The sequence below is a fragment of the Strix uralensis genome, chromosome 4, assembly GCF_047716275.1.
Source record: "Strix uralensis isolate ZFMK-TIS-50842 chromosome 4, bStrUra1, whole genome shotgun sequence".
NCBI classification, from domain to species: domain Eukaryota; kingdom Metazoa; phylum Chordata; class Aves; order Strigiformes; family Strigidae; genus Strix; species Strix uralensis.
The window spans coordinates 56,603,622-56,628,734 of NC_133975.1; the positions used below are offsets into that span (position 1 = coordinate 56,603,622).

General features: G+C 38.5%; 1 protein-coding gene across 2 annotated transcripts in view; it reads left to right on the top strand.

Moving 5' to 3' along the window:
• Positions 1-24,889, top strand: part of BANK1 (B cell scaffold protein with ankyrin repeats 1) — a 160,819-nt gene extending 135,930 nt beyond the window's left edge. For both annotated transcript variants that reach the window (XM_074866826.1, XM_074866827.1), the window contains 7 exons: positions 743-1,024; positions 10,518-10,586; positions 13,618-13,802; positions 15,471-15,534; positions 17,017-17,087; positions 20,487-20,536; positions 23,439-24,889. In XM_074866826.1, the coding sequence (XP_074722927.1) occupies positions 743-1,024; positions 10,518-10,586; positions 13,618-13,802; positions 15,471-15,534; positions 17,017-17,087; positions 20,487-20,531 (716 nt within the window). In that variant the 3' untranslated portion in view covers positions 20,532-20,536; positions 23,439-24,889. The remainder of the gene's footprint in view (positions 1-742; positions 1,025-10,517; positions 10,587-13,617; positions 13,803-15,470; positions 15,535-17,016; positions 17,088-20,486; positions 20,537-23,438) is intronic.
• Positions 24,890-25,113: the final 224 nt, after the last annotated feature.

A 25,113-nucleotide genomic window follows, 5' to 3' on the forward strand; every position in this document is an offset into this window, starting at 1 on the left:
AGCCTTGGTAACAGCTTTTAGCTCTTAGCAGTTTATGCTAAGTTTTTAAAGACAAATGAAAACAAACCCAGGTATCAGGAAACTCATCAATTCCTTTTAATGCTGTAAAATGTACAAGCTAAAGGAAAGCAAGTTCTGAGTAGTTGTATTATGAACTATATGAAATATAGGGAGTACAGACTGTTAGGGAAGTAACTGGAGCGGGGTTGGATAGTCTTAGCATAGATTATAAGAGGCCATAAATTTCATTTATGCTGTGAGGGGCTTTTAAAATCTTTTTACCTACTCCTACAGTCCACCATAGCAAAGTCCTCAAAACCAAGTGGGATATTGAAGATGCAGGAAAGGCAAAATCTAATGTTTTCTAAAATAAGTTTTAATTCCTAAGTTATTGTTGCAACAGCTAACAAATAGCCTGACTTTCCAAAATGTCAAGGGTCACAGGTTTCACTTGGCTTCACCATTAAAGAACATGTTCATGTGACTCGTGGGAGCAACTGGTGACTAAGCCTCTATTTTTTGATAATGTGATGTGAAGTTTTGAGCAGGCCCTGAAGTTGGAATTATTACTTTGGGACATCCTCTCTAGTGACTTAATGATCAGAAGCTTCTGAAAATCAGGGCGCTTTAGTTTAAAAGTGAAATTAGGTCTCTGAGTTACTTTAGGAAACTCTAAAGCCTTAAGTTGTCCCAATCTCCTTTCTTTACCCTATATATGGAACACAATTCCTTGTTTTTTCAGAGAGGAATTTTGTGGAAGACAGAACTGAAAGAGAGTGTGGTGATGGACTCATAACAGCATGCTACAGAGAAGACCAAGGTACTTGTGAGGGAGAAGGCGAGGAGGAACACCTCTACACTTTTGCAAAACTGGATGAATCTGTGTACGATTTCATACTGGCTGAGGATGAGGAGGAGAAAAGGAAAGAACGCAGGTCTTTTATCGTGAACAGGCCACCAGCCCCTGCCCCTCGTCCCATATGTTCACCAGTCAGAGAGGAGAACACTCCCTATATAGTACAAGGTTAGTGCTGCTGCTGTGTAAATATTTGCTGGTAGAATATAGATGTCTCTTCTATTTGATGGCTAGTATTTTTTAAAAGACTAAGATCCTTGTTCAGCTACCTTCAAATCAACAAATTGGTTGATTCAGCCAACCTATTCCCACCTTTCAAATAAACTGAGAACACCTCTGACGAATGTTCATTTTCAATTTGCATCTCATATAGCATCATTTTTTTGGTTTAATTTTACAGAAATTATGACAATATGATGGAAAACTAAGAGTCACTGGGCTAGCTGTGAGTGTGTCTGTTTTAATGGTGTGATACAGAATATGCTATTTGAGTTGCCTTTCCTTTCAGTTTCTTTATCAAAATGTTTTTACTTAATTCTAAAAGAGAGATTTTAGCCATATTTTCTTTTTTTTCTGATGAGAACAGTAGGGAGAAATGCCTGTGTGAGGACTCCTCTTTCAGATATCCTTTCCACAATGCAAAATGCTAGAAAAGGCCACTTGAGGAAGGATTATTTCCTATTACCGTTTCTGTGAAAACTGGGGGACATTTTTGAACTTATTCATGGAAATGTAAGGCTGGAAGAGTTTTCTGGTATCTTGTTGTCCAATACACACTGAAGCTAAATTTCAAAATAATAAAAGGAATTGCATTGAACCTACTGCAGAGATCTCTGTGTAAGCCCCAAAATCTATACCACCTGTGTTTCCAGCCTCCTCTACAAAAATCTGCTACTGAATAAGAATATGCATAAGAATCAATGGTAGAAAACCAGGCTGAGAAAGAATACCAGTAGATTGCTTACTCCATCCAGCGGATGGTTTGCACTAAAACAGGATTAATACTACCCAAATCATCTTACAAAATACAGAGGAGCACCTCCTTTTTCATGCCTGTTTCAGCCAGTGATTTATTTTATTCTTCCTAGCTAGTTCTATTCCTCCAGGCTGTATAACTCCACCTGAGGGCCAGAATGCATGGGTTAATGCGTTCATCATTTAGTTGCTCTTCCTTCAGCATGTTCAGGAGGTATAAATACGAATCACTACAGTAGTTAAAGCGTAATCCAAGAACGGATGTGTATAGAGGGCCTGTTACAACTACAAAAGTCCTGAAATGGCTGCTTTTACTGAGATTGCTAGAGCAGTGTCTCAAATCTCAGTCCTTCATCATCATAGACAGGCCAGTGACTTGAAAACCCTTACCATGAAGATGCATTATTTGGGAGATTGCTTTTACTGTCTTTTATTGCACTAGAGTGTTTCTGCTTTGTCTACCCAAACTGTTCACTAAGGAAGAGACTATCAGAGGAACTGCTTTGATGGGGCTGTGGTTCTTTTACACAACATGTATGTGTATATATATACACACACATGTATGCATCCCCAAGGTTTTAAGCTTTGCTTATAAGCAGATAGTGATAGACAAGTTAGTTTCCTGTTGTTTTGTGAAATCAGCCTCTGTCTGAAGTTCATTTACTTATACAATAAATGAGAAAAGTGGGAGCACTTCAAGAAAGCTTCACTTGATCACACAAGCCTCTGTTTTGCCTGGCTTTCTTGCTAGTTTCAGATCTGGAGTTTCTCACTCTCCTGTTTTATGCAGGCATTCCTGAGATAGACAGTGACATTTTAGACAGAAGATTTTTCTTGCTACTTGGATTGCCAATTTTTGTCCTTCTCCACAGGGGTTGAAAAATTCTTCATCCAGTCCAGCAATATCCCGGTTTCCAGTTTATTATATTAAAACTGCTTATAATCAGAAAAAAAAAAAAAAAGATTGTTTCAGCTGTAAGAACCAGAAAATTTCATCCCAGTCCATCATTAAAATCTGCATGTGTTTGCAGCCATTGCTTTATAATTGAATCTAATTGGTGTAAAATAAAATTACTCTGGCTAGTGCATATACACATTTTCATCTCTCAAATAAATTGATGATAGTTTCAGGTTTTGTTTTCATATGTTAAAAAGAGCCTTGCGGAAGTTGCAAAGCCAAATAATCAAGAAGTTAGAATTTAGGCTAGTTTTGCTGTTTTACTACTTTCTTCCTGCCACAAACATTACAGTACGGTCCTTACATATATATCCATGTGCTGCTATTTATCACAGATATTTTGTTTCATCAAGTGTTTCAAGTGGGTGAGCATAAGATGCAAAACTCTTCAGTGTTTTTCATTCCCATTTTTGTTTAAAATAAAATTCATGCCTGCCTTTGGTTCAGTGTGTTGTTTCAGACCCTTCTGCAGTAAACTCTTTGTTCTGTATCCATTGGTTTTTTGAATGCCCCATATGAAGTAACTAAGATGCCATTCTTGAGATTAACAGCATTGTATAATACTGCACTCATTCAGAGCAGAGATCCCATTGATTTCAGTGGCCACTACAAGTGCTTAAAACTTCAAATTAAATCATTAGTGTTGTCCAGTCAGCACCCTAATGTCAGGGATTCATGAGCTGGCTTAAATGACTTGTCTGGGGTTACGCTGGGGCTTTGTTAGAGAGAGAAGTCCTGTTCGAGTGGCTGAATTTCCATGAAAGCTTTCACCACACATTGAAGTCCATGAAGTTACAAAAGAGTATCTTCTTTAAGCAAAGGTGGTGGTGTTTCCATGAGACTAGCAACAAAGACAGTGAGTAGATAGACCTTTTTGTAATTAAGTAGCTTTGAAATATAGGGAAGCTCAAGTTTACACTAGGTAGAAAGCCTGCTCCGTGTAGAATACCACTTGGTGCTCTGCAGAATAGGATAGTGGAACTGTTGATCTACAGAAAACAAACACGGAACTTCACAAGCCTGCTTTTAGAGTCTCTTTCAGAGCAGGGTCCACACTTCAAAACCTAGACAGTAGATGCTCAGTGATGCAAGTTGTCCTAAGTGAACTACTGCAATTTACAGTTTGAGCATTTGACTTGAATTTGCTGACAAATTCTGGGAAACATGAGTGAGTTGAAAGATTTAAAACAGTGTTCTCATCGCTTTTACTCAGTTTCATTTAGTCTATTTTCAAGTTTTAATGAACTTTCAAACTGCTGGCTTGAACACTGCTAAACATACTGCATCTTTAACAAACAGAGTACATTTGTTCTTTAATTTAGACCACTGCAAGAATTCTGCCTTCTGTGTGAAAGGCTCATCAACCAGTGGAGCTGCAAATTGGTGCCAAATAGCTTGTTGTCCAGATGGCACTCTTACTGTGCTCCCTTTCCATTCCTGAAGTGCTTAGTATTCCTTTGTAGGTTATTTTGGTGTTTTTTCAATTGTGTGCTGCCAAAACAACTGTTAAATAAATGTATGAAGGTGGTGTGTTTTCAGTTTACAGTGCAATTTTAATGTTCTGTGTTGATACCAGATTTGATTGAGCTGGCAACCGAAGTCCCCCATATATTCTTAGGACAGGTGCATGAGTTTCTGTAATGCCTCCCTACCATTTCTGAAGTCTGACCTACCAGGACTGCCTCAGGGCTTAAGGAGTACATTACTGTCCTGGTTTGATCATTCACCTCTTATCAGAGACCACTAGTATGAGAGGGGTTCTCTACAGCAAGGACACCTGTCCTACAACAGCATAAATAAAACTGTACGCTATAGCCTTTGTTCCTTTGCAAACCTCTCGCACATCCCTGAAGGAATGCATCTCCCCTCTGTGCCCTGGAAACATTTTACTATTGAAAGATAGCTGTCTGTGGGACTTCACACTAGGGTTAAAAGTGGAAAAATATGTTTCCTAGTTACTATCCCAGAAGAGAATAGCATTCTCATTGCTCATCAAAATCACAGCGTATGCGGAAAAAGTAGCAGCCAGTGAATATTTTTAGGGAGGCAGAATAGCTCATGTACAGAATAGACAGATCCAAATGAAATGAAAAAACAAAATCCAGAACAGAACTGTTAGTGTCTTGGAAAATTATCAGGCTGATTACTGGGAACTATAGTGATCACATCTTGAGTTAGTAATTCTACTATGCAGATTGTTTAAATGCTCTAAAGCAGGGGTTTCCAAATTGAAGCCTCGGAGCCCATGCAAACTGCAAAGCATTTATGTCCCACAGAGGGATTTTGTAGTACTGTGAGCATAAAGTACTGCACTGCAGATGAATTTCACTATATATCCTCGACTTAAGGGTGTTTGTCTCTTAATAAAATACTAGGAACCACTGTCAGCTATCTTAGAGCACTTAGACTGGTTTTACAGACCAGGTTGGGAAGTGGTATACTGGCTTCATCCACTGTGTTTATTCAATCAGATTTTTTGCTATCTTAACTTTGGTAGATTGAAACAGGTACTGAATAAGGTGCACATAGAGAAAATATTTATAGGATGCTGTCTGGTTGAAAGGCAAACTGTTCTAAATAGCATATTTCAGGTAAAATCAGATATAGAGTCTTCCCCTTTCTGCTTTTCTCTGCTAAAGAAAAATGGGACTGCAGAAATGTATTCCGGTTTTGCATACTGCAGCAAATATTCTTGAGTATATTGCGAGAGTCCTTCCAACTTCCATAATTCACTAAGTTAAATTTCTGACAAGAGCAACAGTGGGAGACTTCTCTTCATTGTGTATGGTTCAGCAAGTACATTGGCACCGCCTTCCGAACAGCATCATAAACTAACCACCGGTACCTATTCTTCTCACTCAGTCTTTACCCCTTCTGTAAAAAGGGGTTCTGGTATTACTTTTATTATCTTACCTCAGTGTAGGGAAGACGTCTTCTGTGTAGTTTCCTGAGGTCCCTCCCTGACCAGGGTTGCTGGGATTCTAACAGATTTGAGCTCATATTTTGACAGATTCAGAATCCCACTACAAATTGGGAAGAGAATTGCTGGTGAGCATATGTCTATTTTTGGATTAATCTTTTCACATTGTCATTACACTGTGATTCTTTTTAAAGTCATTTTACTTTTGATCTGGGAAAACTGGGTTTTTCAATCTCAACTGACTCATTATGTGGATGTGGAAGGTAGAGGCTGACAACAGCCTGTGTAAGTTGTGATGAGTGGATGTGATGCTGTAGCTGAAAAACTCAAGCAGCATGCATTGGGTCACTGCAAATAACGGAGTGGCATGGCAGTTTGATATTTCCACAAGTGCGTTTGACATCACCTAGTCTTTATTCTGATGAAATGACTGTTGTGTGTTCTTACAAAGGTCTTAAGTGTCAGGCAGCACATTTAGAACAAATCAGAACTTCTGTACCAGTTTAGATGTGGTCGCTGGTTTTCTCAGACCAGTGCAGTTAAAACTGGCCAGTCTTTTTTCCCCTTGCCTTCATTCAGAACCAATGCTACCAGGACAGGACAGCTTCTGGGGCTGGAGCCTTTGTTACCTTGCACAGCACAGCACAGCACAGCCATCCCTCTTCCACAATGCTTGGACCTACCTAGACCAGAGTCGTGAGGCATGCTGATACGCTTTTGTTCTGTGCTCAGCTGTGTTGCCTCAGAAAAATAAAAAAGGCCATACTGTTTACAGTATCCCATTTCCTTAGTTGATTTAATGTTATGAATCACTAGAATTTTTTGGTTTAATCTTAAATATGTGAAATATTTTGTATAAATGTTGGAGGAGTCCTTAATCATCTCTCACAAAACTTATTGGTTAGCATTGGATTGATGACCTCTGTCTTATCCTCGTGCTGAGTGATGCTCAGTGTGTTAGCAAACAAAACAGACAAAAGGAAAATGAGATCTAAAAAGATGTGAACAAACATCTGCAGAGTTCTCATCTCCTGAATAATAAGCATCATTCGACTATATTCCTTCCTTAGTATTCTCTGTGGATTTGTCATCCCTTGCTGTGCTACATCTAATTTATAATCTAATCCCTACCAGAAAAAGAACTTGAAAGTTTTATTTGCCTAGGTACTATGCGCACACAGTTTAAATGTTAAAATGTTTAGATAATGGGGAAAAAAATGGAGTCTCTGCAACACAACCCCTCCTTCTCCATTCTTCCATTAATCATAAATTAATTGCATGACAATTCTAAAATGAATGAAGCAAAAACCTACTAAGACAAGGAGGAAGCTTACAAACTCACTGTGATTTGCAACTGAGTTGAGATGTGTTAATAAGTGCAACCCTAGTGGATTAATTAATTTGCATTATCACTTAGCCTTGTGTTTCTATAAAGATATTGTTCCCCTGGATTTTAATTTTGAATGTTTCCTAAATAAAACAGTCATGGAGATAGATAATTTTGTTCAGAACATCAGCTCAATGAAGCTGCTGAATAAAATGCATCTTGATTTTTCCCTGAGCAAACTGAATTCAAATTAGTGATATTTACTGATTATTTTTTTTTCATCGTGTCTTTTCTCCATTGTCTTTGTTCTGCTGAAAGTGTTAAGTAGGTGAGTATTAGGTATGATTAGCTCACATATTCTTCCAGAGGGTACATTCATTGGTCTAGCTTTATTTGAATCACTAGTGTATAGTGGCAAACTCTTGTTTGATTTTTAGAGGTAACTTGCTAATACAACAAATTAGGCAACATCCCTCATAATTTAAATAAGTGAAGTAAAATGTAAATTAGAAACCATATCTTGGTTGATCACTGCCTCTTAACTAATATGAGTTGTCCTCTTTCATAATGTAACTCTTTCCATGTTTTGATTGCCTGTGTTTCTAATTATATCACTTCTTACTGGCCTTATCACTAAGCAATTTTTGAAATGTCATAGTGCATCCATCATTCCTTACCATTATGGCTTTGTGTTGGAACCTCAATTAATTCTGAAAATCAAATTCTTGTTCTTTTTGTCAACCTGCTGCTATTGTAAAAAAAAAAAAAATAAAAAAAAAAAAATCCCTTTCTAGACCCTTTATATTCATCACCGTTTCTTGCAGAGTGTGTGACTATAAAACGCTCTTACTGGTACACACTTATACACAAGAGACGTGGGTTTCAAATGTTTCTAGCCCTTCTATTTGTGGTGATAACCATGAAAATATTTAACCACATTTGAAGCCTCATAGCATTATTTACCTGCCTGTGCAGACAGCATGAAACAACATCTGTAGGTAATCTGATTGCGATAAAAAAGGCAATTCAGAGTTCCTTGGATCCCACTCACTTTCCAAGCATTCTGTTAGGGATTTTCCCAGAGTTCTGCATATTTGCCACAAAATTTGTGTTTTGTCACACTTTTTAAATGCCGTTTCAGGTTTCATGTCCTACTAGAAAATATTGCAGTAGTTTATTAATCTCTGAGTTTGCTTTACTGGAGAAATATTGAGAATACATTACATCCCTAAAAAGCGATCTTACTACCTAAGACACAAAAATGTATTGAGGGCATGCAAAGAACTTCATCTGTGTCCTGTAGCAACTGAGGAGAGGAGAGGGAATGAAGTGGAATTACTTATTAGTTCTCTCAGCCTCCTTTAATTCTGAGAAACTGAGAGAGAAGAGGAGATACGTTGTAAACAAAAATTACATAGCATATATCACGTCAGGACATTTAATTTGTAGATTTTGACCTACAAGCATCTGTGGGTACTTTAGCCAGTCACAATGTGATTAAAAATTCAAAAGCACTCTCAGATCATAAAGGGTGCACATTAAGTAAAAAAAAATATTATAGAAGTACTCCAACTTTTTTTAATCAGATTATCTATGGCATAGAGGCTCTGAAAATATAAAAATATATATCCTTCCTCAGTTGAAGGGCTGTGGCATTCTGACACTTTAAAAAAATGTCTATATTAACATTACTTTGCTGAAGGAATATTCACTTTATCTTCTATAAGAAATAATGGAATTATTGTGCAAGATTACCTGTTTCTTTCATTCCACTACTGTATTCAAGCAGTTCATAAGTAATTAGAATGTGGGAATGAAAGAGTAAATTGATGGAGTATTCCCTAAACCTGTGGTGTGTGCATACCACTTCCCAGGCATTCCAGAAACAGGAATTTGATTTCATTGACCTCACCTACACTGAATACTTGCTGCCAGCTAAAATCATTTCAGCAAGATGAGGCATCTAAAGTGGTTTTAACAATTTTACTTTGAACTGGAAGAATAATTCCATTTTTGATTACTCGAACACTGCAAAACTCAGCAAAAATTTCAAAGCCTATCAATTAAAGTGCTTTCCAATCAGGGACATTGTTGAGTATATCCCTTCTCCTTATGCAGTAAAATTCAGGCTGTCTGCATTACCTCTGTGTTCTGGTTATTTTAATTTCTTCTTTAAAAAGAGACTACTATTTCAAGTATAGAAGAAAACACTGCAACTGTATTTAGCAGGATTCTTTGAGAATTACAGAGAAGAATATTACAAAAGTTAAAGTCTATCAGTGTTAGGCTGAAGCTAGGGACATAACATCAGCAGAATGTGCTGCCTCTATATTTCATTTACTCTCTCCATTTAGCCTGAGAACATTTTAAGGAACATCAAGTCCCCAGCTGTTTTCATTCATCATCACCTTCCATACAAGTCTACTCAGGAGTTAGCATAAAGACTTTATTCTGCAGTGTAGAAAATACACCCTTAGGAACTGCTCCTTTGTCACCTCTGCATGTAGCACATGCAGAGTTTTGATGTCACAGTGGTCTTGATCATCTGTTTTAGAGGTTTCCCTGAGAGAAGCAGATGCATTGTATAAGGCAGGCTGAGAGGGAGCAAACCAAGGTCCACTGGGTTTCCGTGGTCAGCAGGAGCAAGAAGCCAGGACTCCAGGGTACCATGCAGAGCGTGCCGCTTGAGCAGAGCTTCATTGTACTGGGCCTTGGTCCCCAAGCAAATATTTGCTCCATTGAACTGGCATGTTTGCTGCATTGCAGTGACCTCAGATTACTTAATGGGAAGGAATTATTTTAGATCATCTGTTTGTTTAGCAAAAATCAGAACTGAGACTTAAGAGGGAAAGCCTATATGGCAGTAGCTAAGTCAGAAACCAAGCAATTCCCACCTTCTGGGTTTTATATATGCTGCTAGCAGAAGTTTGACTGCAGCATTTCAGGACGTATCCAGGCTGGCTGTACTCTGGGCACCTCACAGGAATGGGGATGATAGGCTATGCTAATGAAATAAGTGATCATGCTTTGCTGTTCCTAGTGCCTGAAGAAAGTAGACAAAAATATACTCTTTCTTAAGCAGTGTCATTATTCTCACCTAGTACTATTGTACTTAGCTTTCCCCATAAAATAAGAAACAGGCTACAGTAAGTGCCTGTACCATGCGAAGAACTCCAAGATCTAGCTGTTTTTTCTAAACAAGTAATATGTTAATGTGATAAGTCTATTTTATTTTCTTCAAAGCTTCTTGACATGATATCTGTAATATTGGTAATCCTGCCATTCTATGCAACAGAACAATTTTTCAAGTAATTAATATTAGACTGACAAGTGGGTTGAGTAGTACTCCTAGGCTAGAACAAGGAATTTATTCCAGCCTGGTTTCATGAGCCTTCTTCCTTTGTTCAGAACGTGTGATGATTTTTATTGCTATTTTCCGCTATTTTTCACTAACTGCCTTATATTCTTAATTTTGTTGTAGTGTTTCAGCAAAAGGCCACTCGAGTGCCCAATGAAAACGACAGGATGTACTGCGATGCCAGGAGGCCTGGTACTGAATTTAATTTAGCTCCTTAACTGCCTTGATGCTTTTCAGTAGACCTAGTAGAGATTTGCTGTGACTTGATTTTGACTGATTTATCATCTATTTTCCCACATATGATTTATATCCTTAATGGTATTGCAGCATTAAGAGATCAGATTAAAGAAAGAAAAATAGAAGTTACAGTCTTATGGGAAAGATTTGTAGAGTCAGTTACTTTACGCTTTTCTGTTTCCTTTCTCCATTGTGATTAAAGAAAAGGAAGGACAGGAGGGCTCAGCTGTGCACTACTTTCAGCCATGGAAAGGCATTAGTGTGGGGAGCAACAGTTCTCTCCTGGGTACCCCAAGATTCAGGTAAAATGAATTACTTGTGGCAGCCCAAGTTGTTATTTGAGTTGCAGCATGTCAAAATGCTGCTACGATAAATTCTATTAATGATACCCTAAAATAATTAACAATTATGTACAAAATGAATGAACACTGAGTGAAGATTTTTTCCTCCCTCCTCTGTTAACAAGTAGCAGGTCAGAATTAAAGCATATAGAGCAGCATGTAATCACCTATTTATTTCTGCAGCAGGGAACTGCAGTCTGCAGTGCTACTGGCGTTACTTTTCATGACTGCTAAACCACTTAAGAAAAGAATACAAGAACTTCTAGATCTTACTATGTTGGAATATTGGTAGCATACCTCTGCAAACCAACCTAGTCACCTTCTATGATGGAGTAACTACATCAGTGGAGAAGGGAAGAGCTACAGATGTTGTCTACCTGGACTTCTGTAAGGCCTTTGACATGGTCCCCCACAACATCCTTCTCTCTAAATGGGAGAGATATGGATTTGATGGGTGGACTGTTTGGTGGATGGGGAGTTGGCTGGATGGTCTCATCCAGAGAGTAGTGGTCAACGGCTCAATGTCCAGATGGAGGTCAGTAATGAGTGGTGTCCCTCGGGGGTCTGTACTGGGACCAGTACTGTTTAATATCTTCATCAGTGACATAGACAGTGGGATCAAGTGCACCCTCAGCAGGTTTGCAGATGACACCAAGCTGAGTGGTGCAGTTGACACGCCTGAGGGACAGGATGCCATCCAGAGGGACCTGGACAAGCTCGAGAAGTGGGTCCATGTGAACCTCATGAGGTTCAACAAGGCCAAGTGCAAGGTCCTGCACATGGGTCGGGGCAACCCCCAGAATCAATACAGGTGGGGGGATGAAGGGATTGAGAGCAGCCCTGCCGAGAAGGACCTGGGTGTACTGCTGGATGAAAAGCTGGACATGAGAGGGCATGTGCACTCGCAGCCCAGTAAACCAACCGTGTCCTGGGCTGCATCAAGAGAAGTGTGGCCAGCAGGTCAAGGGAGGGGACTCTCCCCCTCTATTCTGCTCTGGTGAGACCCCACCTGGAGTCCAGCTCTGGAGTTCTCAGCACAGGAAAGACGTGGACCTATTGGAGTGGGTCCAGAGGAGGCCACAAAAATGATCAGAGGGCTGGAGCACCTCCCCTGTGAGGACAGGCTGAGAGAGTTGGAGTTGTTCAGCCCAGAGAAGAGAAGGCTCCAGAGCGACCTTACAGCAGCCTTCCAGTACTTAAAGGGGGCATGCAGGAAAGATGGGGACAAACTTTTTAGTAGGCCCTGTTGTGATTGGACAAGGGGAAATGGTTTTAAACTAAAAGAGGGTAGATTCAGACTCCAGATATAAGGAAGAAATTTTTTACAATGAGAGTGGTGAGACACTGGACCATGCTGCCCAGAGAAGTCGTGGATGCCCCATTGGTGGAAACATTCAAGGCCAGGTTCGACGGGGCTCTGAGCAACCTGATCTAGTTGAAGATGTCCCTGCTCACTGTAAAGGGGTTGGACTAGATAACTGTTAAAGGTCCCTTCCAACCCAAACCATTCTGTGATAAAGTATAGTTTTTATAGGTCTGAGGAAATACACACACACACCCCTTTTTGCTGACATGAAAAGTGCAGTTTTGCCTAAACTGGTCTGATCTCCAAATAATCTTATCAGTTCAAGGCATTAGGGTCATTACTCCATCAAAATACAAATAATTAGCTGAGATGCAAATGAGTAGAGAGTCATGCCTAATAAGCACTAGCATGATCAAAAGGAGGGAGTGGGAGAAGCCACCAGTAGCTGGTTTTTCACTTCCTTAGCGTATTTTCCTTTGCACGATCCTTCCTCACTTAAAATAAAGATACTGATGCATAACAGCAGAAAACCCACCCCAAGTCATACTTACGGTTTGAACTTTTATCCTGGCTGCATTCTCTGTGCAGTGAAAGAGGTGCTTTATGACATCTTTGCAGCAGCCTTATGCAGGGCTTGAAGACCCCTGTTTCATGGCTGCTCATGTGTTCTGGATCAACCATTTCAGTATCAGTATCCTGGAGATACCTAGTGCTACACCTCCCTAGACTGAGCTGCAAATCTGATAACACATGTCTCCCTGTACTTTCCCTTCAGTTGTGCACCTGTATCATAATCTCTAGGAGGACGAGGTTGTAACGTTTTCTTGTCACTGCAACATATTTAATAATTTGGGCGAAAGAAATCATGTGAAATTTCAAAATACTTTCTGACCAAATTTCAGCTCTAACTTTTTGAGAAATGTAATGTGTTAAGTTGGAGAAGGAAGGGAAAAGAAGTCACTGTGGATATTTTTTGTCTTAACATAGCAGCAATTTCCTTTAAAATGTCAGTACTGTAGCTTTAGCTCTAGAAGAAAGTTCTTACTTGAACAGACACTAATGGAGAATCCACAGCGATAGTAGTGAAATGTTTAAGATGCTACTCTGCTGCCAAAGAGGTAGAATTCTCATTGATTTGTTGCATTTCTCTTATTGAAGTTAAAAAACACCAAACAGAAAGGAAGAAAAGGGAAGAAGGGAGCCACCCTAAAGATGCTGTGTTTTTATTGATGTCAGATTATAAAATCACTGCTTACATGCCTTTGTTGAAAAAAGTGCTTGCATCATAGAGGAAGGAATTAATAATATTTTTTTACCTTTATCTTTCTACATTTTGTAGCAGCACACAAAGGCCACCCTGACACAGTAACTGATAGCACTGTGAAACACAACATCCCTGCTGAACAGGAAGAACTCATCCACCTGCAGGAACAGGTGAAAAAGGGGACAATTTCTGTGGATGAAGCCCTTGACAGATTTAAACAGTGGCAGAATGAAAAACAGAGACTACAGTCCACTCAACAGGTATGAGTCTAAAATTTATGTTTCTTGGCAGGAATCTTGATCAGAAGTTCCAAAAACAAACTCTTGTATTTTGACTACTACGTGTGAGGTCAAAAATGAGAGTCATGATTTATATGCCCATCAGCCCCCAAGGAACTTGCTGCTTCTGGTTCTGAATCTTCTAGATACCTGTTTCCACTGTTGTTTGATTACTTGAGAGGCTTCCTGAATTTATTTTGTCTAACTTCAGGTACTGTTAACATTTGGTTAAAATATTCTGAGTTAAATATGTTACTCTTTTAAGACTTTTACTCTAAACTGCTAGATGATGCTTAGGTCTATGCATCTTTTATGAAACCACAAACCTTCTGTAGCTGAACAAACCAAATGCACTATTGAACAGTGTCAGCTAACAGAAACATAACTGTATCAAGCATACATTGTTAATATATATTGACGTACATCAGGCTTTATGCCTATCTGAAAGTGCTGAATCTAATTAGTGAAATTCACAATTGTTAGCAGGGCTCTTTGGCTCCTTTATATTGAATGTATGGAGTAAATTGAGGTGCAGAAAAACAGGATTTACAAAAGCCCACACACTGAGTCACTGAAAGAACTGCATCAAAGCTAGAAGCTAAGGAGAAAGGCATGGTGAGGAGGTTTGTTAATTACCTCTAACAAGACAGCTGAAGGGAGAGGTTATGCCCTCATTTTATATGAGGTTGTGCTTTAACAAAAATATTTTCTTGTTGTCCTTTAAGTGCATTAGTAGAAAGAGGAAAACCAAAGCTAGTCTACTACTTTAGAGTGGGAGAGCTATCAGATGCTGCTGACAAGGAGAGATTAAATGCTCTTTGTGTTTCCATTTACTGAAAAAAATAGTGTGAGCTTTGTCATCACCGTGGAACACTTAACAGCAAAAATGCAAGGGTGGTTTAGGAGCCCAGTTCCCCAGCTGGGCACCCACAACACAGCACTGGCTGTTTGGCAGCAGTGCCACAGCATGGTGGCTGCCCCCTTCCGAATCTGTCTGCGGCCAAGCACGCAGGTAGGAATTGCTGGTACTGCTCTATCAGCCAGGGGAGTTACTTGTGGAGGAAGATGATATCTAATCTGTGCAAAGATAAAAGCACTAAGTCATAAGTCCTTTTGTTCTTGGTTAACTAGAAGATGCCTGTAATTCAAGGAGGATTTACTTGGCCTGTTTTCGCTGCTTCAGGAGAAAAGCTACTTTCTAGTGGTAGTTTATACCCTGCATTGCATGTGTGACTTTCCTTTGGTTTTGTACCGCAGAAAAGTCTTTCACTGTTAGCCCAATATGAACATGATGAATTTACTTCATGCTGTCACTGCAGTTGTCTGGTCTTCACTGGGATTTTGAGGAAAAATTTCTTGTCCAAAGCAAAAAATAAACCCCCAAGCCTCTGTAATCTAGTGCCGGAATCAGTGTAACTTACTGATGGAAAAAAAACTCTACAAGATTCTTAGGTATAAATGCTAAAATTAGCATCTACTTACAGTGCATCATAGACACTTTTTCAGTCTTTTAAAATAATTTTCCTGGAGAAAGAAGCTTGCTGTTCAGAATGCTGAAGAATACAGCTTTTTATAGTTATTCATTATTTCTACAGTAAACTTCCGTTACTGGTATCTGCAGCTGGTTTTATGTTTATTTTTTACTTAAAGGAAAAAGTGCACCACCTTAGAGACACCACTGCTGGAAACAGACTAGAAAAAGAAAATCTGAATGGTAAGTTGCACTTTCTTTGCCTTTCAGAACACTGAAGCCTTGAACTGTAATTATACTGCAAAGGTCTGATCCAAAGCATAAGCAGACTTTTGGATCAGGCATTGAATTTGTAATGAGCATTTTCTGTATCTGACTGCATTTAAGTTATTTTAGTGTAATCAGGCCTTCAGCAGGGTCAAGATTTCATCCCAAAGATGAGCTCACTGAAAATTAATGGGGCAGAAACTTTACTAAGTCTTTGTGGCTCAGCTTTTCTGTAGCCCGTTTTCTACTACTTCATTACAATTAGGGTAGATGATTTCTTCAGAACAATTTACTTGATGACTTCAGTATTTTATTTGTGAATCAGCTATCAATTTACACTTGCAAATTCTTGATGAACTTTCCACTGCTACAGCAGTTTAGTATTGTGAGTCATTAATAAAAGCTGTACCACTGGTCATTTACGATGCTTTCTTCCCTTGGTGATTGAATGTCATCTGCTGCAGTATAAATCACCTGCATTTCCTGCAAATTATTTTCTCTTGTTATGAAAAGATTGTATTAGATGGTATTGACTTTAGGCCTATGATATCTGTAAACTTCAGTGCATACCCATTCTTGGAAGGGAAATTTAGTATTTCTTTTTCACATTGGACTTAGTACTGTATCACTATTTAGAATTATCACCTAAATGTGTTCTTTCCTTACTGCAAGGGAGGAAAAATAATCCACAGTACTGCTTTCATTATTCTGTTAGACAGTGTTGTATTTATATGGACTTGTGAGATACTGTAATTAAGGGAAATTCTTGCTGGCCCAGAGTTGCAGTCCAGACTATTTATATTTCAGCTCTAATACCCTCCCTGGTTGGTAGGGGTGCAGCATCCTGAGCATGGGAACAGAGTCAGCCCATAAGCCTTCACAAGGCCCTTGGAGCCTGAGGGCCCGAGATCACTGTATTTGTTCCTACCATGTTTTCTGTGGGCAAGGCAAAGCTCATGATGACATGAGGGTGATTCTTGGAAAGTATTTGTCTGTAGGGTTTTCTTTTAAGGCCACCTCAGTCCTGCCTCTGTAGCTTCCTCTCTCTCCAGAGATACCAGCAGAAATGTAGTATCAACACCAGAATTGTAAATCTTGTGAAATTATCCAGTAACTTGGATAATGATCACTGTGTTCCCTTCTGCTCCTAACCTCTCTGCCCTCTGTTACACTGTCTTCTATCCAGTGATATGCATATAAATCAGCAGCTTTGCATTGCAGAAATACAGTGGGAAGAATCATTAAGGAGGTCCCTGTCTTGTCCAGCTTGTTGGACTTTATTATCAAATACTTAAATTCTTGAAAATAAGAACTTCTAAAAGATGGAACTCCCTCTACAGCTAAAGGCATAGCAATGGCAAGAGTAAAGAAGGATCTCAGAACACCAGTACCAAAATCCGGACATAAATAAATTGCCTGAAACAAAAATGACAAATCACGTTCTTTTCTCTTTCATAGTTCCTAAGGAAAGCAGACCAGAGAGCATACATTTTAGAGACTTTTTGTGCCACATGCCATTTAATAAAGCGGTATGTATGAATGTTAGCATTCTCAGATTTGTTTAATGAATTCTATTTTTTACATCTGTATACAGACTCTCCATCTGTACCTTTAAAAACACGGGGCTCCCTCTTCAGATTCCTTGTTTGAAATCAGGATTTGGATAGGCTTTTTCATAGGTGGTTTTTGAAGACGATTAAGGATTTAAAGAGATCACATCAGAAGCCTGTTAGAAGAGGAATTTGATTTTATTTTAATGAGAAAATAAAATAGCTCCTGTAAATTAGTATGGAACATAATTTTTAGTTTCTGGATAAGTTTGATCTTGCTTTCACTTAATGAAAGTTAATAATGAGAGTGGCAGTCGGTTCAGTCTTCCATTATAACATTTGATGCTATCTCAAAGTTCATGTCTCATTTTGCAACAGTTTAATATAAGACTGAATAACACCCAAAAAAAAAAAAAAATCAACTGCCAAGCAAAAAGTTCTGTCACTCTGGGATTGAAATATCTACAAGAACCTATTTTAAGAACAACTAAATAAGGACTAAGCATGTAGAATGTTCATTTGCAGAAAGCACAGGCACAATGTTTTATCTTATTACTATATAATATACATATGGTCTTGCCCATAGATATTGATAATACCTTTTTTCCAAGAAGGGAAGTAAGGTGTTAGCCAACACAACAGCACCACCACAAAATACCTTTAATAAAAGTTCATGGAAATAAAAAATGATAAATGATAAATAATGATTTGGAGACAAAAGCTCCATGTTGAAATATGAGTGGCCCACATTTTTTAAAGGTATTTAAGGTTTTCCTTGGCATCTTTTGTGACACCACCAAAGTACTGAACTAGAAGTAGCCTATTGCCTATAGGAAACTATCTATAAGCAAGGCTTGTTGGAACTATTTGGAAAACCACCTTGCCAACGGTGAAATACTACAGAGTAGGAGACAAGGAAGAATGGAGAGGACAACAGAATTGAAACAGTTGAACTGATGAGGTATGTCTTGGCATTTGAAGTCCTCAGCCATAGGTGTCCTCTGGGAAATGTTACTAAATGGGGACAGCCAGAGTGTGCCCACAGTGAGGTAGGTGCGTGCTGCTCTCACAGAAAGATGCTGTGCTCTCACACCAAGGTGGATGCATGCTGCTGCTGTGGGGTCCCACAAGGCGTGAGCATACAAATCTGGTTAGACCTCAGCTTACTCTGTGGTAACTGATTCCTCACCTATACTCTTAAGGCTTTGAGAGTCTTGGGTTTGTGCATGTCCATTAACAGAATGAATGGCAGCAGCTTAGACAATGTTTATGTAAGGATGATTAGACAAGTTTCCTTTAAAGTCTTAAAAGACAATGCAGCTTTCACACACATTCCGTGCCTATACTTTCTAGCACATGGGAATTTTTAAAAAACCTCTATGATGTCTATCTGCATCTTTGGACATTTGAATTACCTACGTGAATCTCATTTAGCTGTTTCTGAAAATGAGATTTCAAAATCTGCCTTCTATTGCAGTCACATTATGGCACCTTATGTGCCACATCCCACAGATTTAGTCATCCAGCATCTAAAAATAAGTGCAAGATTGCAGAAACTACATAAGATGGTTTGAATTGCTTGTAGTTAGTTATCCCGTCATAGCTAATCTCTGTAGAACCTTGAACTTGGTCTTTAGGGATAGAGCTAGTATAGCGTAAGATTCCTCATCAAAACAGGGAATGACTGATACTCTGTTCTCCACTCTTGGCATAGCAACAAAAACTGATTAGTAGGTGTCACTGCTTTACTGCTAAGTAATGAGCAAGATAAAGGCCACGGAACACAAACTGTAACTCAGATGGACTTCAGAAGACCAATACTGCATTAAGCCAATATTAAGCTTGACTTATTATTGTTTCAATGCCAGTAACTTACATAATAGTTTTAAATGAAGGTGGGTCTTGGGAAACATGTCAGATGCTTAGTAGTCCTCCAATGACAAATATACCCCTGAGGCAAATGAGCAATTTGGTCTTTACATCTGTTCCAGTCTTGGGATTGTTGGCAAGACTGGCAAGGTCAGTGGCCTGCTGTGGAAAGGTCACCAGCTTTTTCCACAGGGAGCTCAACTGAAACTATTTATTTCTTAGCTGTTAACATCAGTAGGATCAGTAGGTACTTACACTGAAAGTGGCCTTCACATATCCAAGAAGGACAACTCTACTATCTGTTGCTATAGACTATTTAATACTGACCCACTCCTGTAAGGCACTGTAAACAGCCAGGTCATCCACTGCAGTAAAGGCATCCTCCCCAGAATTCCTTCTTCCAGGTTTTGATTTCCAGATTTGTAGATGCCTATGACAGTAAAACAGGTCTAGTTTAATTAAGTTTGCTCAACCAGATGCCAAAGATCAAATCTCTTCCTCAGATTCATCCAAAAAACACTCAGAAGAGCACTATGCACCTTTCACAAATTGGCAGGTTATTGATTATGTTTGCTATCCTAAATGTCTGGCTTCATTCCTCAACCCTCATCAGCACCTTGTTTTTAGTCCAAGTTGCTAACAGATTGCTTATTCATCAGTTGATGCCACTCCAGCTTGCAGGTGGAGTTCCCTGAAAACTGAAAAAAAACAGCAATTAATTTTAAGCACATTAACCAATTTCTGTTGTCTCTGATAGGTCAATAGGAAGATGAACAATGACAGACTCTTAATTTTGACATTTGGATCCATGAGAACTCAAACTTTACTCAACCCAATTAGCAAAGTGGAAATAACTCAGGATCGTGAAGCACATACAAGCTTTTGTATGTGTGGAGAGTGAGGAAGTCATAGAAAAGAATTTTTTTCTTTATTACTTCAACAGTATGTATTTCAGTCAGGACCTCTAGTCTTGAAAATACTTACTTGTTATTAGTTTACAATAGTGTCCATTGGACTTGTGAAGCTACATTTTTAGCCTGGCTTATTTCCAGTTTCTTAAATATTTTGTAGTTTCACATGATGTCAAATTTAAAATCAAGAAAATAACAAAAATCAGTTTCCTGACCATTTGTCACCAAATCAGGTCTTCATAAGGCAAGCCCCCAGTCAAACTGTTGACTGAAGAGTTTATCGAGACAACTGAATATCCATGTACCCCTCAGCCTCTCCTAATTGCCAGCAATAAAGACCAGCCATGATGGTAGAAGTAAGATTTGTACAAAATCCACCTTATGTCATCCTCCCACACAACACCTGCTGATTTTTGTGGATGTCTCTTGCTCCCCTGCACCCAGGGATGTGTGTTGTGTTCAGATTTGAAGTAAAACACATAAAAAGTGACTCATCCTAGGTATGTATGAATTCTTCAATTTTGAAAGACATTCTGCACTGGCCTAATTTATCATTGATATACATGACTATTTATTAATTACATCTGTTTCTTTTTAGTCTCTGACTAGGAACCCAACAGACAAGGAACAGATGCCTAATTAACAGAGGTAAGAGCATGTATATGAACACACAGAGAGACATTATTTGTCATGGAAACTAATGCTTGTGGAAGTGCTTTCCATCAGAGTGCGTTTGTGTAACCATAGAATTGGGAGTGCATCTCAGAGGTCTGATTTCACCAGATAAACCATAGCATCATACATTCTGGTTTATACTAGAACTTATTTTTTGTCAGATGTCAACCTATTCTTGTTACTGCAGGGCAGATTTGCAAGCAGTCAGACACGTACCTGACTTGTGGATGCAGTTGAAGAGAGTTCCCATTAATTCCTGCCACTAACAAGCTTATGCAACTAAAAGCTGTATGAGAGTGTAGTCCTACATCCTGATCACATGTGTGGTATCAAACATATTGAATATCAAAATAAAGTTGAGAGGTAGAGATGCAAGGATGTGTCCAGAAGTGCTGATTAACCAAGAGACCAATGGTCATTTAAGTGCTGGAGAGCTTACAGGTGATGATACTGTCTCCACAAACAGCAGCATTTTCTTATGTTTGTGTTAGTGATTGTGAGTTTCTTGGGTTTGGGCATCTAACGAGATCTTTAATAGTTGGGGGTTTTAATTACTATTTGCTACCTGTGTGCTTCCATGTATATCTCATACCAGTTTTAAAACTTTGTCTACCTTTCAATGAAACTTGATCATTAGGCTTGCTGTTAGGAGATAAAAGTAAGTAAATCTGGTTTACAGCATTCATTGGGTTTTGGGGGGTTGAGTGGTTTTGTTTTGTGGGTTTTTTAAATCAGTTCAGTTTCAACATTTGTACTGAGAACAAACTTACCAGAAACTGAACTTAGATCACCATCTGAGGTTGTAGACTTCATGAGTTATCTTGCATTCATTTACAGAATAGGGTACAGTGAAATAATCACCTGGAAAATTTTGTATTTTGCTAATTCCTCTGAAAATGAAAGAGTCTTATGTGTGGAAGGATGACTGCCATTGAAAGTTTAAGGCCAAGAATATGTCTGCATTCTGTTAACATATGTGCAAATCTTTTCCTTGAGATCTTTAACAAATTTCCAAACCCTGGGTTTTCTTAGGCACTGAATTTCTTCAGTTTGTTGCTCTCTGCAAGAAGAGTCTGTGCTGAACAGCTCCAAAAGTCAGAGTTAGATTGTCTTCTTCAGTTTCCTTTCCTTCAGATGAGTTTAGGACCTGAAAGTTTCAAATTTAAAGTTTACGATTTGTAATTTTGCATTATTAGTTATAAAAGGGATTAAATAATGTTTGCTCACGCTAACAAAATGATACAGTTTATTCCTGAAGACAAATGTAATTTTAAAGGCTTTGTTAGCTAAGTTATTTTGATTCAATTTGCCTCTCCAGCTTTTCCAGGTGGGGGGAATAACATGTTATACTATTGTAGCACTATTTTTGTGGTATCTTCAGTGAGGTCTTTTCTGCCACCCTTGTCTCATGTAAAGGAGAGGGCAGTTGCTTCTTGTGAGAATTGTGTTTCCCTGTCTCATTTCTGGAGCCAGCTGCCCTCCTGCTCACTAGAGTACAGTGTCCACACCATAAAACAATAGGTACCTCCTCTGCTGCTGCTTATCCTCTAAATCACTTGTTCAGGCCCCCTCTTCCAGAGTTCTCCTAAGACCCAAAAAATTAGTCTTATGGCATGAACTGAAAATGAAAAATTACTACTCTTCCTTCAAGAGGCAGCTCAGCTCCTACATGGGCTTTCTTAACAGAGCTGTTGTCACCTACACTAGATGGCTAAAAGCTTTGAATGTTAAAAGCTCTGAAGCTGCCAAAAACTATTATGAAAAACTTGGTAACAGCAGAGTTGCTTATAAACTGCAGATTGCTAAAGTGAGATGAATTGTTCAAGGGGGGAGGGGGAATTACCCCAGGATCAGAATAGGGGATCTCTGTCACTTTTAGAAAATTGTTAGGTGGGAGAGAGAAGGTGAGTTAAGTGTGGGAGAACTTGCAAAATACAATTTATCCAGCACATTCAATCAGTTCTGTTTGTGAATTATCCACACCAAACTCCAAGGTTCTTCTCTTCTGCAAAGTATGGCCTCTCCATAGCTTTCTTGCTGCTTCCTGTCTTCAGACTGGTTCAGAGGCCTTTAATACCATAGCACTAAATATACTAGTATTTGAAAAGCAAAGAGTTTATGTAGAAGCACATGTGCCACACCTGTGACATAGAATAGCCCTGGCAAGATTAAAAAAACATGGTGGTTTAGGGGTTATGGTTTTTTCTTCTCTCCTTTACACCACTTTCAAGGAGATCATATTAACAGAAAAATTACAAGAATGGGAAAGGGAATTTTCATTTACCCCCATGCACTGGAAAACATACATTTAGAGTGAAGTTATGAAATCCTTGAGAAACTAACTACATGTCTGAAATTTATGCTTTCAGTACAAACCTAACACAGTGAAGTCTTTTTTTTTTTTCCCAAAGACTCCAGTATTCTTTCTAATGTGATGAAATACAACACTGTGTATACCACTTAAGAGGACTGGACCTTTCTTGTAAAAAAAGAAGAAGAAAAAAGACTACTATTTTTTTATGACTAATTTCAGGGACATTTGAGTGTTTAATTATTACCAAAAAATTGCAGCTAGAACATTCAAAAAGTACATTTCTGTCGCTAATATTCTGACTCTTGAAGCAGTCAAGCCTCCAACTCCAGTGCAAAGTTCTTAGCGATGTTGCTCATGCCTCCCTGTAGATCATCGCACTTTCCTTATGCAAGGCAGGGAGGAGAATAACAGAGTTGAGATCTGGCTGGCAGATCTGAAGAAGGATTACACTGTGGTTTTGATTCTCTCATACTCATTTCAACAAATAACAGTGTTTGATCTTACTCTAAACAAACATGACCAGTCTATTGAATAACAGGCATTTTTCATTGTTTCTTGCAGTGCAATTCTTTAGCCAGCTGCGCATCAGTTTCCTCTGCTTGGCATCCTACATGTCTCCAAGCTGTGCACTAACCACCTCAGGCTCCAGCATGACATGGCTGTGAGATCATCACTGCACTTTTGGTGTCTTGGAATCTCTCACCTAGACCAACTCTGGAAGAAGTCCAGTGTCACTAAAGCAAATTAATAAGACTTCTTGTGAAGTCAGCACTGAATTTTCAAATTTTTTTTTACCAATTTTTTTCAAGATGACAGTTGAGGATTTATATAAAATATATTGCACACTTTGGTTAATTGTTTTCAAACTCATTTCAGTTTTTCTGTAATGCTTGATAGTTGTTTAAAAGTAGATTTTATGCACAAGAAGATCATGAAAAGTTAACAAGATTATAATACATAAAATTTAGTTTTTACTTTTTGTTAAGACCTCTTTCTGGAAACTTCATATATAAATGTGTCTCTTCTAGGAATAATAATTGTACTCCATCACTAGTTTAAATAATTGTACTTAAAGTAAAGCTAATTTCTAAAGTCAAACTATGTAAATCAGTACTAATTATCTACTAATGCAGTAAAGCAATTACAAGAATTGGGTTTACAAGGAAACTGTGGTTTTTTTTAATAAGTTGCCTCAGGTAAGTGATATCAAAACCAAAACCAAAAGAATCTCTGTGTTTACACAGCAAAAGTAGATGAATAAATATGGTTAATGGGTATAATGGTCTGCATTCCCACAGTGATAGACTCCAAAATTTAAGTGAGCATGTACTAATACGGGAGTATGAAGAAGACTTGCCCTATTACACAAAAAAAGGGAAAGAAGATCTCATGCAACCTGCAAAGGGTGTAAGAGAGTATTTTAGCTTTCAGGCAAGTAGGAGCTTAAACAGACTTTCCCCACCCTGCTTATTTGAGCTTTGCACAAGCCTTCTTAAAAAGCAGGTAAACATGCTATTAGCCAAAGATGCCTCCACAGAGATCTTGATCTTTACTAACCTCATAGTTGTGTGTTATTCCCAGACATCTTTAGGAACCCAAATTGTTCATAGCAAGCCTCTCCTCAAGCTCTCAGTAGTGTTGAAGCTCTGCCTTGTGTGTACTAAGACATGCTTGCACTTAAACTTTAGTTAGGAAAAACTGAAAATTACTTACACTCAAACTCTTAAATATAAATAAATGTTGCTCCTTAACTACATGTTGATGTGACACCTAGATTTGGAAGAGAGGCATGGCTTTGATGTTCAGACATAAGAGCCTTGAGAGTCATATTATTTTTCCAATTTCAACAAATTATTGTGCCAAGAACAATTACAAATAAAAATAAGCCAAAAGACAACAATGTTTGGATTTTAAAATAGTGACAGAATCTTGCAAGGTTGTATCCCACATATAGTGTTGGGCTAATTAAAATTCTATTGTAAATGGGTCAATTAAACATTTTCAAAAAATTATCTGTTCTCTGGCAAAACCCCTTATTTCTATTAGAAACACTCCCACAAATACTGCAGATGTGTTGCTATGAAGTCATAAATATTCAGTGACTGCTGTATTAGTGTGGCAGCGTAGCTTTGTATTCCATACAAAGGCTTCTCTGAAACCATTTGAACCCCAGCAAAATCCTGGAAAGGTATAACATGCCCCAGCTCTGGAAATACAGTGGGTGTCTATGAACTGA